The sequence below is a fragment of the Hemicordylus capensis genome, chromosome 2, assembly GCF_027244095.1.
Source record: "Hemicordylus capensis ecotype Gifberg chromosome 2, rHemCap1.1.pri, whole genome shotgun sequence".
Classification (NCBI taxonomy): Eukaryota; Metazoa; Chordata; class Lepidosauria; order Squamata; family Cordylidae; genus Hemicordylus; species Hemicordylus capensis.
The window spans coordinates 110,309,910-110,324,389 of NC_069658.1; the positions used below are offsets into that span (position 1 = coordinate 110,309,910).

The 14,480-nt window shown below is 44.4% G+C and overlaps 1 protein-coding gene across 3 annotated transcripts in view; it reads right to left on the bottom strand.

Moving 5' to 3' along the window:
- GLIS3 (GLIS family zinc finger 3) overlaps positions 1-14,480 on the bottom strand; it is a 274,079-nt gene that overhangs the window by 56,761 nt on the left and 202,838 nt on the right. For all 3 annotated transcript variants that reach the window (XM_053300408.1, XM_053300409.1, XM_053300407.1), the window contains exon 8: positions 6,857-6,998. In XM_053300408.1, coding sequence (XP_053156383.1) covers positions 6,857-6,998 — 142 coding nt within the window. The remainder of the gene's footprint in view (positions 1-6,856; positions 6,999-14,480) is intronic.

Genomic DNA, 14,480 nt, shown 5'->3' on the forward strand with positions numbered 1-14,480 from the left:
GAAAAAGTAATTCCTTTTGTTGGTCCTATATTTCTTGTCAATCAGTTTCATGGGACGACCCTTGGTTCTAGTTTTATGAGAGAGGGAGAAAACCTTCTCTCTCTCTCCACTCTCTCCACACCATGCATAATTTTATACACCTCAATAACGTCTCCAGTTCTCTTTTTTCTAAACTAAAAAGCTCCAGGTGTTGTGGCCTTGCCTCATAAGGAGGGTGCTCTAGGCCCCTGATCATCTTGGTTGCCCTCTTCTGCACATTTTCCAGTTCTACATGTCCTTCATAAGATAATTAATTATGCAATCCCTATATGGCAATCTGTACCTACCAAAATATCCTCCTCCACAGGTAAAGTATCCATCCCTGTCTTCCTTGAGATCTGGTTACTCTACTGCTAGAAGAAGGGTGCCCATGGAATAAGGAATGAGGTTTTTCAAGACAGGCACAGATCAAAACTCAAGAGCCATCATTAGTGGTGGCCAATATAGGTGGGCCAAGGTGTGTGTGTGTGTGTAGAAAACAAACCACAGGTGCAGCTCATCCTCACTTTTTAAAAATAAATAAATCTTGCCCCATCCCAGTTGCCTCACTGTCTCCTGCTTTGCACCACCACAGTGTTAACCCCAGACTGCTTTCAGGGGTTGGTATTTGCTGGAATATCCCTAACCCAGCATACACCAGTCCACACACTTGGGGTTAATGCCAAGTTGGGGCGAGGTAAGAGCCAGGATGGGTAAGATGAGTGTGCACCTGCAGCTCGTTTTCCACACCTCCATCCCTGCATGTATTGGCCACAACTTGTTTGCTGTGATGTGTTGACTATTCCCACCTGCTAAACAGAAGCACCTGGGACTCTTCACATGACTGTGTGAGCATGGCCAGGCAGGTGACAGGGAAGGCAGGGTTCAACCCTACCTTCCCACAGACAACCGCTCACAGACCAGATGACATGCAGCTCTTGCTGACATACAATCCCAACGCTGAGGTTAAGGGTGCGTTTACACCCTTAACCTCAGCTTGGAGCTGGGCTGTGGTGCTGGGTTTAGCACTATCAGAATCCACATGAATCCCAGCAGGTCTCATGGACAGCCAAGTCCAGGCTTCACTGCTTAAGTCTGGACTTGGCTGCTGGTGAGAACAGCCTCCCTGTGTTCCTGGAGAAGTTTCAAAAGCTGATTGCAATGCAACAAGTCGATTCTTTTTTAACAACAAAACCTCATTGCATCTATTCAATGGCTCTGCGCATGTTTGGATAGTGAACGCTCAAGCAAAAATGCGCTGTGGATTCCTTGGTGGATTACTGCCCCATTCCATACTAGACTGGTCCCTTTTATTCTGAAGCAGGGCTTCCAACAGCTATGGCAGGTGAGGGGGGTGGCTCTTTATGCCTGAGAGGCAGGTGAAGAGTAGGGGGATGTGGGGGAGAAGTTGGCATTTGCACTTTCTCAGCTGGCCAGCCTTGAGGGGGATGACCCAGAGCAGACTGGGGTGAACACCCCCTCTGGTTTGCTCCTGGGCTGTTCAAAGAACTCTGCCCTGGGTGTGGGTCAGTGTTTTTCTGATCTTCCCTGCCCTCTCCCTTACTTAAGTGCAGTAAATCCAGGAAATGTGAAGGAAAGTAATAGTCATAGAGGCTATTCACATGATTGCAGAAAACTGGGCTAGCCTCTGCTAGCCCGATTTTGTCCCATCGTGTGAACCACCAGGCTCGGCTGTGAGCCCGGTGGTTCTAGAGCAGGTAACCCGCTCAAGTACCCCTCCCCTAAAACCGGGTTTGTGGAGCAAGCACTCCGCAAACCCATTTTTTAAAAATCATGAGTAGCCGCACCATGGCTACTTACGAGGAGACCCCCGGAGGTGAGGCGAAGAGCCACCTCCCGGCTCCAGGGGTCTCACCAGCATGCCTGCACGTCCGTGCAGGGCATGCTGGAGCTTCTGGGGGCCGATCACTCCTCGCTCCCCCCAGCCCTCACTGGCTCCATCACAGAGCTGGCAATTGTGTGGGCGGCCGATCTGGCCACCCAGGGCTCCTTCCCTGCTTGTGTGCAGGGAAAGCGGGCTTGGCCCGCTCTCCCCACGCACTCTCCAGAACCAGGTCTCACTGATCGTGAGACCCGGATCATGGTTTTGTTGACATAATGAAACTTAGGCTACATTCTCACAATCACTGTGATCCCGGTTTAGGAGTTAACCAGGATTGCTGAGGCCTGTAGTGCTGAAAAACTTGGTCAAACTGCTGTGGTTACACCTGGTTATCTATCCTGACTCAATGTGTTTAATCACAGTGATTTGACCAGAATTTATCTGGAAATCTGTGTTCTCACAACCAGCACTGTGGGGCTCAGCAATCCTGGTTAATTCTTTAACTAGGATCACCATAGTTGTGAGGAGTTATGGTTTCTGAAAACTTAAAGCAGAGTAGGTGCACACACTTCACTAAACTGAACTGAAGTCTACAGATCAGGCCACTGAAGACCAGGTTAGATTGAAATGTATTTGGCCAACAGTCTTCTACTGGCAAATAGTCTGCTCGTGGTTTGGACAAGAACTCACTATTATTTACCGTCCTTCCAAAAATGGCTCAGAGCGGTTTACACAGAGAAATAATAAATAAATAAGATGGATCCCTGTCCCCAAAGGGCTCACAATCTATAAAGAAACATAAGACAGACAACAGCAACAATCACTGGGGGTACTGTGCTGGGGGTGGATAGGGCCAGTTATATACACTACTGTATATATCAGTAATATTCAGGTCTCTTATCTGTATGGTATACTGATTATTGCACACTATATTTCAAAATTTTTCTGTTATTGTAAACTTGGGGAGATTCTAGCTGTTTTGGAGATTTGAAATTACTATTTGAATCTATATTATTGCATGTTGATTATATAACTTTGTCCTAATTTTGAAAACTTTACTTTGCTTATTTATGTTTACTGCTCCACAGGGGCGTAGCTAGGGGAGTGGGGGTCCATGTTCGCCCCTCTCCCTGGAAGCCTTTCAGAGTAAAGGAGATAATGAAGAAAATAGGAACGGGTGGAGTGGGGGTGGGGGTGGCTCAGGAGCTGTGGCCCCCAGGTTCTTTGAACCCATCAGCTCAATTATAGCTAAACCCCTGATGTTTCATTCCTTGCTGTGGCTATGGCCAGCAGCCACCAATTGATAGAGCTGGGAAGGAATCCCCTCTCCCCTGGCACTCCTCATTAGACTTTGGTTTTGGTTTTTTACCTTCTCCATAGTAGCAAAAAATATTTACGGTAACATCCATACTGGCGCTAGTACTAGTGTCCGCCTCCTCTTCACCGCAGCACCCTGAGCCTCCAAACAAACATTCACAAGATGAGATGCAGAAATCCGCAGAAATGTTTCTGCATGGTTTCTGAGAATTTTCCTTCTCTGAAGACCCCTCTGCCACCTCCCACACAATTGCCAAGGATGCGACAGCTTTTGGAGATGGCTCAGTAAGGAAGAAGGGTAGGGAAATGGCTTGTTCTAGTGCCGTTGCACCAGTGTCGCTGTGGGTACGATGCTAAACCTATTTAGTTTTGCTGCTTTCTGTCACAACTTTTTAATGGAACTGGTGTTGGGACTTGGAGACAGGTACTTATAGCCTGGGGACAGGGGATGGGTTACCTTTTGGACTTCATTGAGAGTTCCCTTAAGGGGACTTTGGGGTAGAGACCCAAAAGATCAGACCAACTCAGGGGTTGGTACTTCAGTGACACCCACTGGCTGGTGTCTGGGGGCTAAAACAATAGCATTCTCTCTAAGCGAGTCATGCTCCTCAGAAAACCAAGCAGATAGTCTAGGGCAGTGCTTTTCACTTTAAGGCCTGGGAGCCAATGGTAGCCCCCATCAACCCTTAGCATGGCCCCATTATAAACCGGTCAATGTGCTTCATCCTGCTGGGTCTGGCCTTGACTTTCCTCTAAAAACAAAACCTACAAAATTCTGCAACTGTTCTAGCCAGCAACATTTTTTAGAAGCCTGCCACAAAAACAGCTGTGTCGCCTGTTTTGAATTAATTTAGAACTGCTTTATTTGGATCCATTAGATATGACAAATATCTTTTCAAATCTATCAAAACAATAGCCTTAAAAATCACCCCATGTAGTTTTTATTCCCTACCACTACCCCATGAGCTAAATAATATCTTTAGGCCTATTCTTTCATTGTTTTTATCCTCCTTTTTAATTTAATGAACAAATGAAGTGTATCTTCATTTACAACCCCGAGAAGTAGTTACCAATAGGGGTGTGCAAGTTCGAGCCAGGATTGAGTCAATCCAGATTGGTCTGACTGGTTTGAGCTCAAACCGGACCGGCCCTGCAAAAAGGGGGCCCAGTTCGAGTCTGAGCCGAACTGGGACTGGTTTGGATCCAACTGGTTCGGCCCAGTTCAACCAGTTCAGATGTTGTACGGGGAAATCCGACACCTTAAGTGGCTCAGCGGGGAAATGCTTGACTGACAAGCAGAAGGTTGCTGGTTTGAATCCTTCCTAGTACTATATTGGGCAGCAGTGATATAGGAAGATGCTGAAAGGCATCATCTCATACTGTGTGGCAGGAGGCAATGGTAAACCTCTCCTGTAATCTACCAAAGAAAACCACAGGGCTTTGTGGGTGCCACAAGTTGAAACCTACTTGACGGCACACTTTACCTTTAAGAGGAAATCCAGGAAGGATTCCCCTTTAACAAGCATCAGTGAGGAGGTTGAAAAAGGGCAGGCAGGTGAGATGTTACCTTATGCACTGCTGCAGCGTGCAGCTTCTCTGTGGTGGTGGCAGGCCGGTGGCAGCTCCCCTAGGCCCTGCCAGCACTTTCCCCCATTAGTCCAGGCCAGCAGGGTCCAGTATGGGCCTTCACACAAGTGCAGAAGCCATTAGGGTGTCCTCCATGCATGTCACCATGCACTAAATTTGCATGGTGACACAGATGGCCTCCATGCATTTTTGGAGGTCAATCTAATGGCCTCTGTCCTTGCACAGAGGTCTGAACTGAGCCCCCCACCCTGGCCTGGCTGATGTGGGGATGAGAGACGGAAGGGCCTAGGGGAGCCACCACCAGCCGGACACCAAGGAACCCTGTGGTGGTGCATAAGGTAACCACCCGCCCGACCCCTCCCTGCCCCTTTTCAACCCCCCTTGCTTGTAAAGGGGAATCCTTACCAGATTCCCCTTTACAAGCACCCAACCAGTTCAACCGCTTGGACTGGATGGCCATTGGTTCAAACAAACCGACTCACGGACTGGGTGGTTCAGTTCAACTTAGTTTTGGACTCAAACTGCCCTTAATGGTTCCGAACATACCCCTTCTTACTGAAATCTCCCTAAGTGATTTCCTAAGAATATTTGAAATGAAATACAAATATATTTAGACATGCTGAACTCTTTTAGCTTTGGCTGGCAGGGGCCCCTGCCGGCCTTACTGGATCCAACGTTCATTCAGGAGCCAAGGCCAGAGAGACCGCAGGCGGGGTGGGCAGCCAGGCAGGGCAGCCTGACGAGTGGCCAGCCGAGACGCTGCAAGACCAAGGAGCCGGGCTAGAGGGGCTGGGGGAAGGGCGTAGTGAGTGAGGGAGGAGGCAGCAGCAGACAGAGGCACAGCTGATGGGGATACGGGTGAGAGCAGCCTGATATGGCAGGGCGGAGGTCTAATTAGCGGGGGTGTGGGATGCATCAGTTGTCAGGAGAGATTTAAGGCAGGCTCGGCCAGTGATGAGAGGCAGTTGGAAGATGAGTGGTGGAGGCCCCCGGAGAGAGACTGCCACAGTGACCCCAAGGAGCCTGGAGGAGGAGGGCTTGGGTTAACCAAACTTCCTCCTCTCAAAAACTCTGAGGACCTGCCTGGGAGGAGGCGAGAGGGAGAGGCAAAACAGCCATGGAGAGACCAGTGGCATGACAAGCTTCCAGGGATGCTTTCCAGGAATATTCTATTTTATACACACCCGAAGTATGCAAGAGCTTTTCAGGTCCAAAATGAAGGATCTGCCTCATTGCAGTGGTCTGGAAAAAGATAGGGCACATAGAGCTGTCTGAAGTGGGTGGATTAAGGGGCAGTTCCCAGGGCTTTGCACTTACAGGGGGCATAGCAACAGAAACTCTTCTAGTTCTGGTAGGGCTAGAACTATATTGATTCATCATGCGGGGTGGGAGTGAACCTAAGCCATGCATAAACTAGAGATCGTCTTGGGGGCATAATCCAGCCAAAGCTCAGCACTGAGTGAACCCCCTTCATTTGTTTTTATTGAGAACACAGGAACATAGGAAGCTGCCTTATATTGAATCAGACCATTGGTCCATGTAGTTCAGTATGATCTACAATGACGGGCAGTGGCTGTCCAAGATTTCAGGCAGAACTCTCTCTCAGCCCTAACTGGAGATGTGAGGGATTGAACCTGGTGCCTTCTGCATGCAAAAGAGATGCTCTGCCATTGAGTTACAGCCCTAACCTACAGCCCAATACCACCAAGCTACAACCCTAAAGAAACCTGTGTTTAACTCTCTTCCTATGAAATCAAGATTTTAAAGTGCTTAACTTTGGAAGGATTCTAATCAGTGTTCCCTCTAATAGGGATTTCCAGATGTTGTTGACTACAACTTCAATAGTCCTCAAGCCAAAGCCATTACAGCTGGGAATTCTGGGAGTTGTAGTCAACAACATCTGGGAATCCCTGTTAGAGGGAACACTGATTCTAATACCCTGAAATACTCATCCAGATTAAAATTTGTTTTTACCTGCCATTCTTTCGCTCTTATTGGCAATTAAATAATTTAGGGAGTCATAGGTTGGACTAAGGCTTATAATTATGTTTCCTCTCATATGTAATATAGTTCCCAGATTTTCTGCTATACCTGTGTAAACATCATGCACAGGACCCGGTGATCGTCTGACTGTGGTATCCGAAGCATTAAGTGGAGATGCAGGTGGTTGGAGAGGCTGAATAGTGAGACAGTCATTGAGAATGTCTTGGTCAAGTTCTGTACTTGAGCGCAACTGAAATACAAGCACAAATAAGAGAAAACCATAACTGGGAAGAAAGGGCCAGCATAATCAAAACAGGTTCATGGGTAAGAGCAGGAAATAATATAAAAGACATCCACCTATTTAAAAGTCTAGGGGAGACTAATCTCAGCATTTAGTAGTAATAATAAAGCCTTTATTTATCTCTTTAAAGGATTCAAACCACTTCATGTACATTATCTCCATAAATCTTACAACATTGTAGGTCAGAATAACTGTCCCCAGATTGCAGATGCAGGACTGAAGCCGAAGAAAAGTGGCTTCCCTTAGCCCACCTCTTGAATTCTTGGGTGAGGTACGATGTGAAGTGAGGACTTCCTGGTTCACAACTCCATCTCTTAGCCAGTATGCTACCCATGGAGTCTTTCCTAAGATGTAACTTTAATAAAATACTGTGGAATACTAACAGTGGGAAAGAAGATGCAGGGCAGCATGAATTGCAGTGGCTCTAGGATTATCATTATCTTCTAGGATTATCATTGAGTAGTTATGCAAATGGTCTCTGCACATGCACGGAGGTCATGCAAATGACCTCCAGGCATCCATGGAGGCCAGGTCAGTTTCAGAACGGCTCTGCTGTCGCACAGGCAGGCTGCAAGTGCTGCACCTTACCTCTACTTTTAAGGGTGCTCTCTCACTGCCCCCTCCACCTTCTGGTCACCCTTTAGAAGCCTTTTAAAGCCAGAATTCCTCTTTGCTTGTAAAGGGGAATCCTCATCGGTTTCCCCTTTACAAGCATCGCCCCTTGAACTGCCAAACTGATTCAATCGAATGAACTGGATTGGCTGGTCGATTTGACTGAACCAGTTCATGGACTGGTGGTTCAGTTCAAATTTGAACCGAATTGCAAAAATCAGCCCATGCACACCATTGTGTTTTGGCCATAGGGAACAATGGAGAAACTTGAAATACCCCATTATTCCCATGGATAGATCCTAGGGACACCAAAGTGAGTTGGGTAGTAGGCCATGATGGGTGCTACAACCCACAAAAGAAATGAGCAAGTAGGTGATTTTTAACAATTTTTTAACCTTTTCCCCAAACCCTCATAGGATCCATAGGGGAAAGGTTAAATTTTTTGTTAAAAATCACCCACCTGCCCATTTCTTTTGTGGGTTGGGTGGTAGGTAGCATCCATCATGCCCTACCACACAACCCACTTTTCTGTCCCTAGGAGCTACCTATGGGGGACAATGGGGTGTTGCAATTTCTCCATTGTTCCCTATGGCCAGAAGAGCTTTGCATTGCAATTTGCAATGCATTTTGCAAACCTGTCTTGAAAAACACGGCAATCACACAGTAAAAGGCAATCTGTCCTTCCCAACACAGAACACATATTTCAAACACAGTCCAATAATAGCCCAAAAAGAATCACTGACCCCTGCCAGCCAATGCTGCCCTGAGCTTCAGTAAAATCATTGGCACACATTGCTTTCTCACACACAATTATGACTCCTTATGTTACTTCCCAGCATTGCAATAGCTGCCACAGCAGTACCCTTACTTAGCAGCAAGCACAGCCATAAGCTCAACTAGAGCAACTTCAGCCACATTTTAACTGAGTATACCTTGCAATGCACATTGCAGAGCTGGCCAGAGCAGTGACTGAAGAACAAGTTAGTCTCAAGGCCAGACATGGAGCTCATCACAGCAATCACCAAGAAATATTAGAGAGAGAGAGAGAGAGAGAGAGAGAGAGAGAGAGAGCTGCCACTGTCCATTTCTTGTCACAGCACTATCTCACAAACAAAAGAAACAAACCACAACTCAAGGAAGGCAGGTGACAAAGTGACTGCCTTTGTCAATCTGAGATCCAGCAAAACCAGATAGTTACAGCAGCAATAGCACAGTATATTATACTCCGTGCTGAGAAAAGAAAACCACAAAATCTAACCTTACTTCCTCCTCTCCTATTCTTCAAGAGAGGCACAGTATAAGGGTTCTCTCTGCCTCATAGTCTCTTTTAATACATTTTGAAATTCCCTCCTTTTGTGTCCCCCCCCTCCTCCCTTCCCCAAGCCAATGGGGGCACAGTTGCCCAGCACTTGATACAAATGACGACAAGCCAACCAAGAAGCAAAGAGATCTCAAGCCAATCGGAAGCCAGTGCCAGAAAACCAATCAGCAAGGGGAAAACAGGCCTCCAAAATGGTGCTTGAAATGTCAAAACGTTTCAGTCACAACAGGGTTGTTCTGCTCCAAGCTCGAAATAGGCCCTTTATTTAAAGGGTGTTCTAGTTTGAGCTTGAAACACTCAAAACGGCCCATTTCTAATTGAAATGTTTCACGGTCAAAACATTCTGCACATCCCTAGTTGCTCTCACTACCTCAACAGCATGGTCTAAGAATGCTGATATGATGGGGAGATGCCATATAGTCCTTTTCCTCCGGCAGAAAAATGTCTTGGACCACCCCAAATGGGGACTAATAGACTTGGAAAGGACTCGGAAGCAGATTTCTATTTGGCCTGAAAAAGTTCTTCTGGTTTTTGGAGCCTGGGGCTCCAGGGGGTTTGCTTCTGCCATGGGTTTGATGCTGCACTGACTGCTTGCTTGCTATCTGGTCAACCTGTACAACACTCTGAAAATGTAAGTTTTCAATATGATCTCCCCCTAAAGAAATTGACATTGTTAAGTTGCTTTGGAACATTTTCCCACTTGGGGAAGTAATAAAGTGCAAAATCCACCATGTAAGGATACTTACTGCTTTGGAGTTTGTCTAAGGCATAGTGGGTAGGATAAAAATAAAAAAATACAAAAGAAGTTTCAAAGTGAGTTCTTGATCTCACTTTTTTCTCCCTCACACTTCTATAGCTCTAGGACTCAGATATTTCTTATATTGTGACCATGAACCCTGTCTGTTCTTCATTGCTAACTAGTTATACTGCCATTGTGTATGCATATTTCTGAGGTCAAAGATCGCCACATTCGCCTTATACATATTCTTAGTATAGGTATTGCTGCAACTGGTGATAAATGCTATTGAAATTAACTGTTTTAAAAAGAGTCACCTATCCAACAACGATTTCAAGGCTGTATTTACCCTGTATTTATATTTAGCTTTTAAAAGGTTCTTTTGCAACTTCAGCTTGCCAGCAGTTTATCCATGCTTTTTATTTGACAGTGTAAAGGTGATTTGTTCCCTTTATAAGCATCACAAGTATGTGTAATTGCATTCTGTTGAGGAAGTGGGGGAAGGGGGCTAACAAAGAGTGAAATAAAAAATAAAGGGTATTTTGAATTTCACATTATATTAGAAGCCTGTTCCTTAGAAAGGCTGATCCAAACACATACAAACTAAGTTTGCTCTTTCAAAATACATGCAAGCAATGGAAGGAAAGGGTCCACTCTCACATGTATTTTAAGAACAAGTGGGAAAGGATATATGGGCATACTTCATATCTTATGCAGTCCATGTACATTTATAGTTGAACATGCATATAATTCAGTCCCCCACAAAGTGAAGAATGGAACACAAAGTATTAGGTATCAAACATGGTAGAGATTAACTTTAAATGTTGCATGCAAATCTGTGCAATAAAAACCTAATGGCCCACTTCTTCTTATTTGAAGGGTAAGAGCAAATCTTGACCTGTAGGAAAGGTGACTTGGAGGGGAAAGTGAAAGGGAGGACAAGGAAAAGGTTGAACGCCATATCTACCTATTACTTCTCTGTTCCAAATTGTCCCTTTCCCCAGAAACTCAGAAATGCAATCTAGCAGTGTAAATGAATTCTGCATATGCCCAAACTTGACAAAGTTCTCTGTTATAAAGGCACTTGTACTTCCATCCTTAAGGTGAGGGCTGAGGAAATGGCATGTTTCTTGTGTTAATTCCCTGAACATTTTGCATTTTGTCCACACCAGACATCCAGTTGGCTTGAAATTTGGCAGACATGAAATAATAAGTGCTAAATTTGGCAAAATTGGCCCTCAAATGCAAGAGATATAGCAGATTAGAATTTTTTAATGTAAGCAACCTTAAATTGCATACCCTTTTAAATATATCTTTTTAAATCTTTGTATTAAAAAATTAAAATCCCTACTTGCTTTAGTCTTTTAGAAAACAACATGTTCACTATTTGTAGACTAACAAGTGTTTGAAGTACCCAGTATATTGTCCACATCTAAACATGGCATCTGAAACTCTGGCATCTATAACTCTTCAAATATACTGAACAATAGAGTCATTGATGCACCCTTCTTGTATTTCCCAATAAAGGAGAGGCAGGAAGGAATGGGCCAGCACAATACTCACAACGTGGTAGAACTCTACCCTGTTTCTGATTCCTGGCTAAACAGAGGCAGGTAGAACTGTTGTACTTTCAAGCAGAAGATAAAAGAACAGGTGTAATGGCTTAGCAAGGACATGAGCTCAGCTATCGCTCATGCACCAGCACTGCTGCTGCGCACACACCTCTCATGGGAGAAGCAACATGGCCTGTCTGTCTTGCCATATAAAGTAAAATCTATGTCCCCTACCAGCAACTCTAGCCTATCATTTAGAAGAAAGTTATAAATATGCCCCATAATAAACTACATCTACTGAGTGATACATTCACTTGGCCATCAGGAATTTCCAATGCACTTGGAGTGAATTTAAAGATATGGCAAACACCAGAAAATTATCTGCTTGGTTTGTTTCTGCAGAATCATCCTTTTAAAAATATATGTTCTGAACCATACATTGTTTCAGGTGAGACACTTAAATTGCCATCTGACATGACAAGTTGTTCCCAGGAGCAATGTTTTTGCTTTCCTAGTTATACAAAGCCTGTCTATAGTTTTTTATACACACACACATATATACACACACACTTGATAGTTCTACTTATGTTTATAAGCAGAACAAAAGATGGAAATTCTATTCCCATCATTTTCTCATTTCAGATATGATTGGATAATCACCCAAGATTTAGCAAACCAAGTGAAAGTAATTAGAAAGGAACAAGGCCTTTAAATTCCTCAGCTTTCAGCTGCATTATATTTGAGTGCAAGAACAGGCATTAAATTGGTTTGAAGCATGACACGCTTCTCAAGACAAGGGCTAACAATCAAAAGACCTTTTCTTTTTCTTTTTTCTTATCACTGTTGTTTATCAGACTTATATTTGCTTTATGGAGACCCTGATTGTCCATTATTAAGTGGAAATCAGATGCCACTAAAATATGCTTCTGAATAGGCTTGTCTGGGAGAAAAGTAGTTTGATATTTGTTCACCCACGCAGATAAGTTTGCTATCAAAACATATCGGGAATCTTAGTGCCTTCAATACGTGGATTCATATTCCCTATTATCGTTGCATTTAAGACTCCATTTGAAGATTGTGCTTTTCTCACTACTGACATTTATGAACCTAGATAAATATTGTGGAGCCATATAGGCTGTGCTGTGTGGACAGGTGATCTCCAGCTCTAGCAAACAATAAGCAACCCCTTACAGACTCAAGAACAGATTGGCATGAAAACCAAAGGAAATCAGGAATTAGAATAATCCTACCAGGGTAGTGCAGAGTGAAAGCACAAGACTTATGCCACATCTACAGAGATGGAAGAAGAAAACAAAAAAAGACCCTCACCACACCTAACCACAGATATGTTCCGCTGACTGAGTTTCTCATCCAAACACTCATGCCTGTAGGTGGAATCCTCACTGGTCATAAAAGGATCCGTTTCTCACTGATGCCGGACAGAGAAGTAACCCAGGGTAAAGACATTTACTTTCCCATCTTGAACCCTCAGATTGAGTACCTTCAGTCTGCCATGCCAACATTTTTACTGTTTCCCACATGATTTTGCAAAAGCAATTTCAGAGGTATCTCAAGCCAGTATGCTGCCTGAGGCTAAAGACAATCTGATACCTCCCCTCCCCCAGTTCTACCTCAACAAATTAGATGGCAAGCCTTTTCCTGGACTCTGCCCCTTAAATGGTGGAGAGAAGTTCAGTCCAGCTTTCTTCCTGACACATTATATTTCTGACAGGAGCATCTGCTTTTGTTTGTACTGGAATATTCAAACATGGAACCCCACTCCAACCCGAGATGGCGAAATCCAGGAAAAAATTTACTGGCCCTGTCACTGCTGTGTTGTTGGGTTTCTGCAATAGCCTTTTGTTATTGCTAGCAGATTAAAGTCACCACAACTTCTAAGATGTAGCGTTTTCTCTCTCTCTCAATTAAGAAGCAGAAATATCTCTAGTTTAAAGAAAGTGAAATCCATCTAGGTTCCCCGCCCCCCCCCCCTCTCTCTCTCTCTCTCTCTCTCACACACACACACACACACACACACACACACACACACACACACATATCACAGTCCCCCTAGTCTCCAGCCAGGGCTGAGAAAGAAAAGCCTGAAACCCTGGAGAGCTGTTGCCAGTTAGTGAGAGTGCTAAATTGGATGGAGCAATGGTCTGACTCAGTAAAAGGCAGCTACCTGTGTGCCATACCTTCCAACATTTCATTGATAACAATAGGGACATGCTGACTATCTATAGGAACATAGGAAGCTGCCATATACTGAGTCAGACCTTTGGTCTGTCTAGCTCAGGACTGTTGACACTGACTGGCAGTGGCTCTCCAAGGTTTCAGACAGGAGCCTTTACCAACTCTACTTGGAGATGCTGGGAGTTGAACCCAGGACCTTCTGCATGCACAGAAAATGCTGTTCCTCTGAGTGACAGTCCTTCCTCATCACAATGCAGAAACAACAAAAAAGTATCTTGTGGCATCTTAAGGTGAATTTTTGTACTGTAATACTTGCAACATAACAGAACAGCTCTAAAATATAGGACAGAATGGAAGTAAGAAAAAGAGAGGAACTATTCAAGTTGTCTTTCAAACTCTGATAAAACACCTGCCTGAAAGAACATAAAAGTTCCCTTGCTCACACACACACACACACACACACACACACACACACACACACACACACACACACACACACACACCCTCCTTATCATAGTTTAGATGGTTTTAAAAGAGGATTAGACAAATTCATAGAGGAAGAGAAGTCCTTTGAATATTAGTTGTAACCTCAAGAAGTTATTCATGTCTCTCTCAGACAATTTGGCATATTCAATTTCCTTATAATGTGCGCCTGTTCACACATTATATTCAATGCACATACAATCTGTACATAGTGTACACAATACAGATCTGTGAAGTTATTCACACATATTCAGCACATGACAGTAGCATACTTTCTGCATCTGTACACACTGCTTTTGAGAGGGCCTGTACCCAGGCTGACTTTTAAAATGAACACAAGGGCACACTAACACATGTACAGAAACATGTATGAAAGTACTGTACAATGAAAAATCTGAATAGGGCTATTATATTGAAAAATGCTTTTTTAGGGATGAAATCTTCATGAATTCTCATACCCTGCCGCCACCCCCCAAAATACATTGAGGCTATTCTCATGTGCACCCTAACGCAGGCTAGGGAAGCCCAGC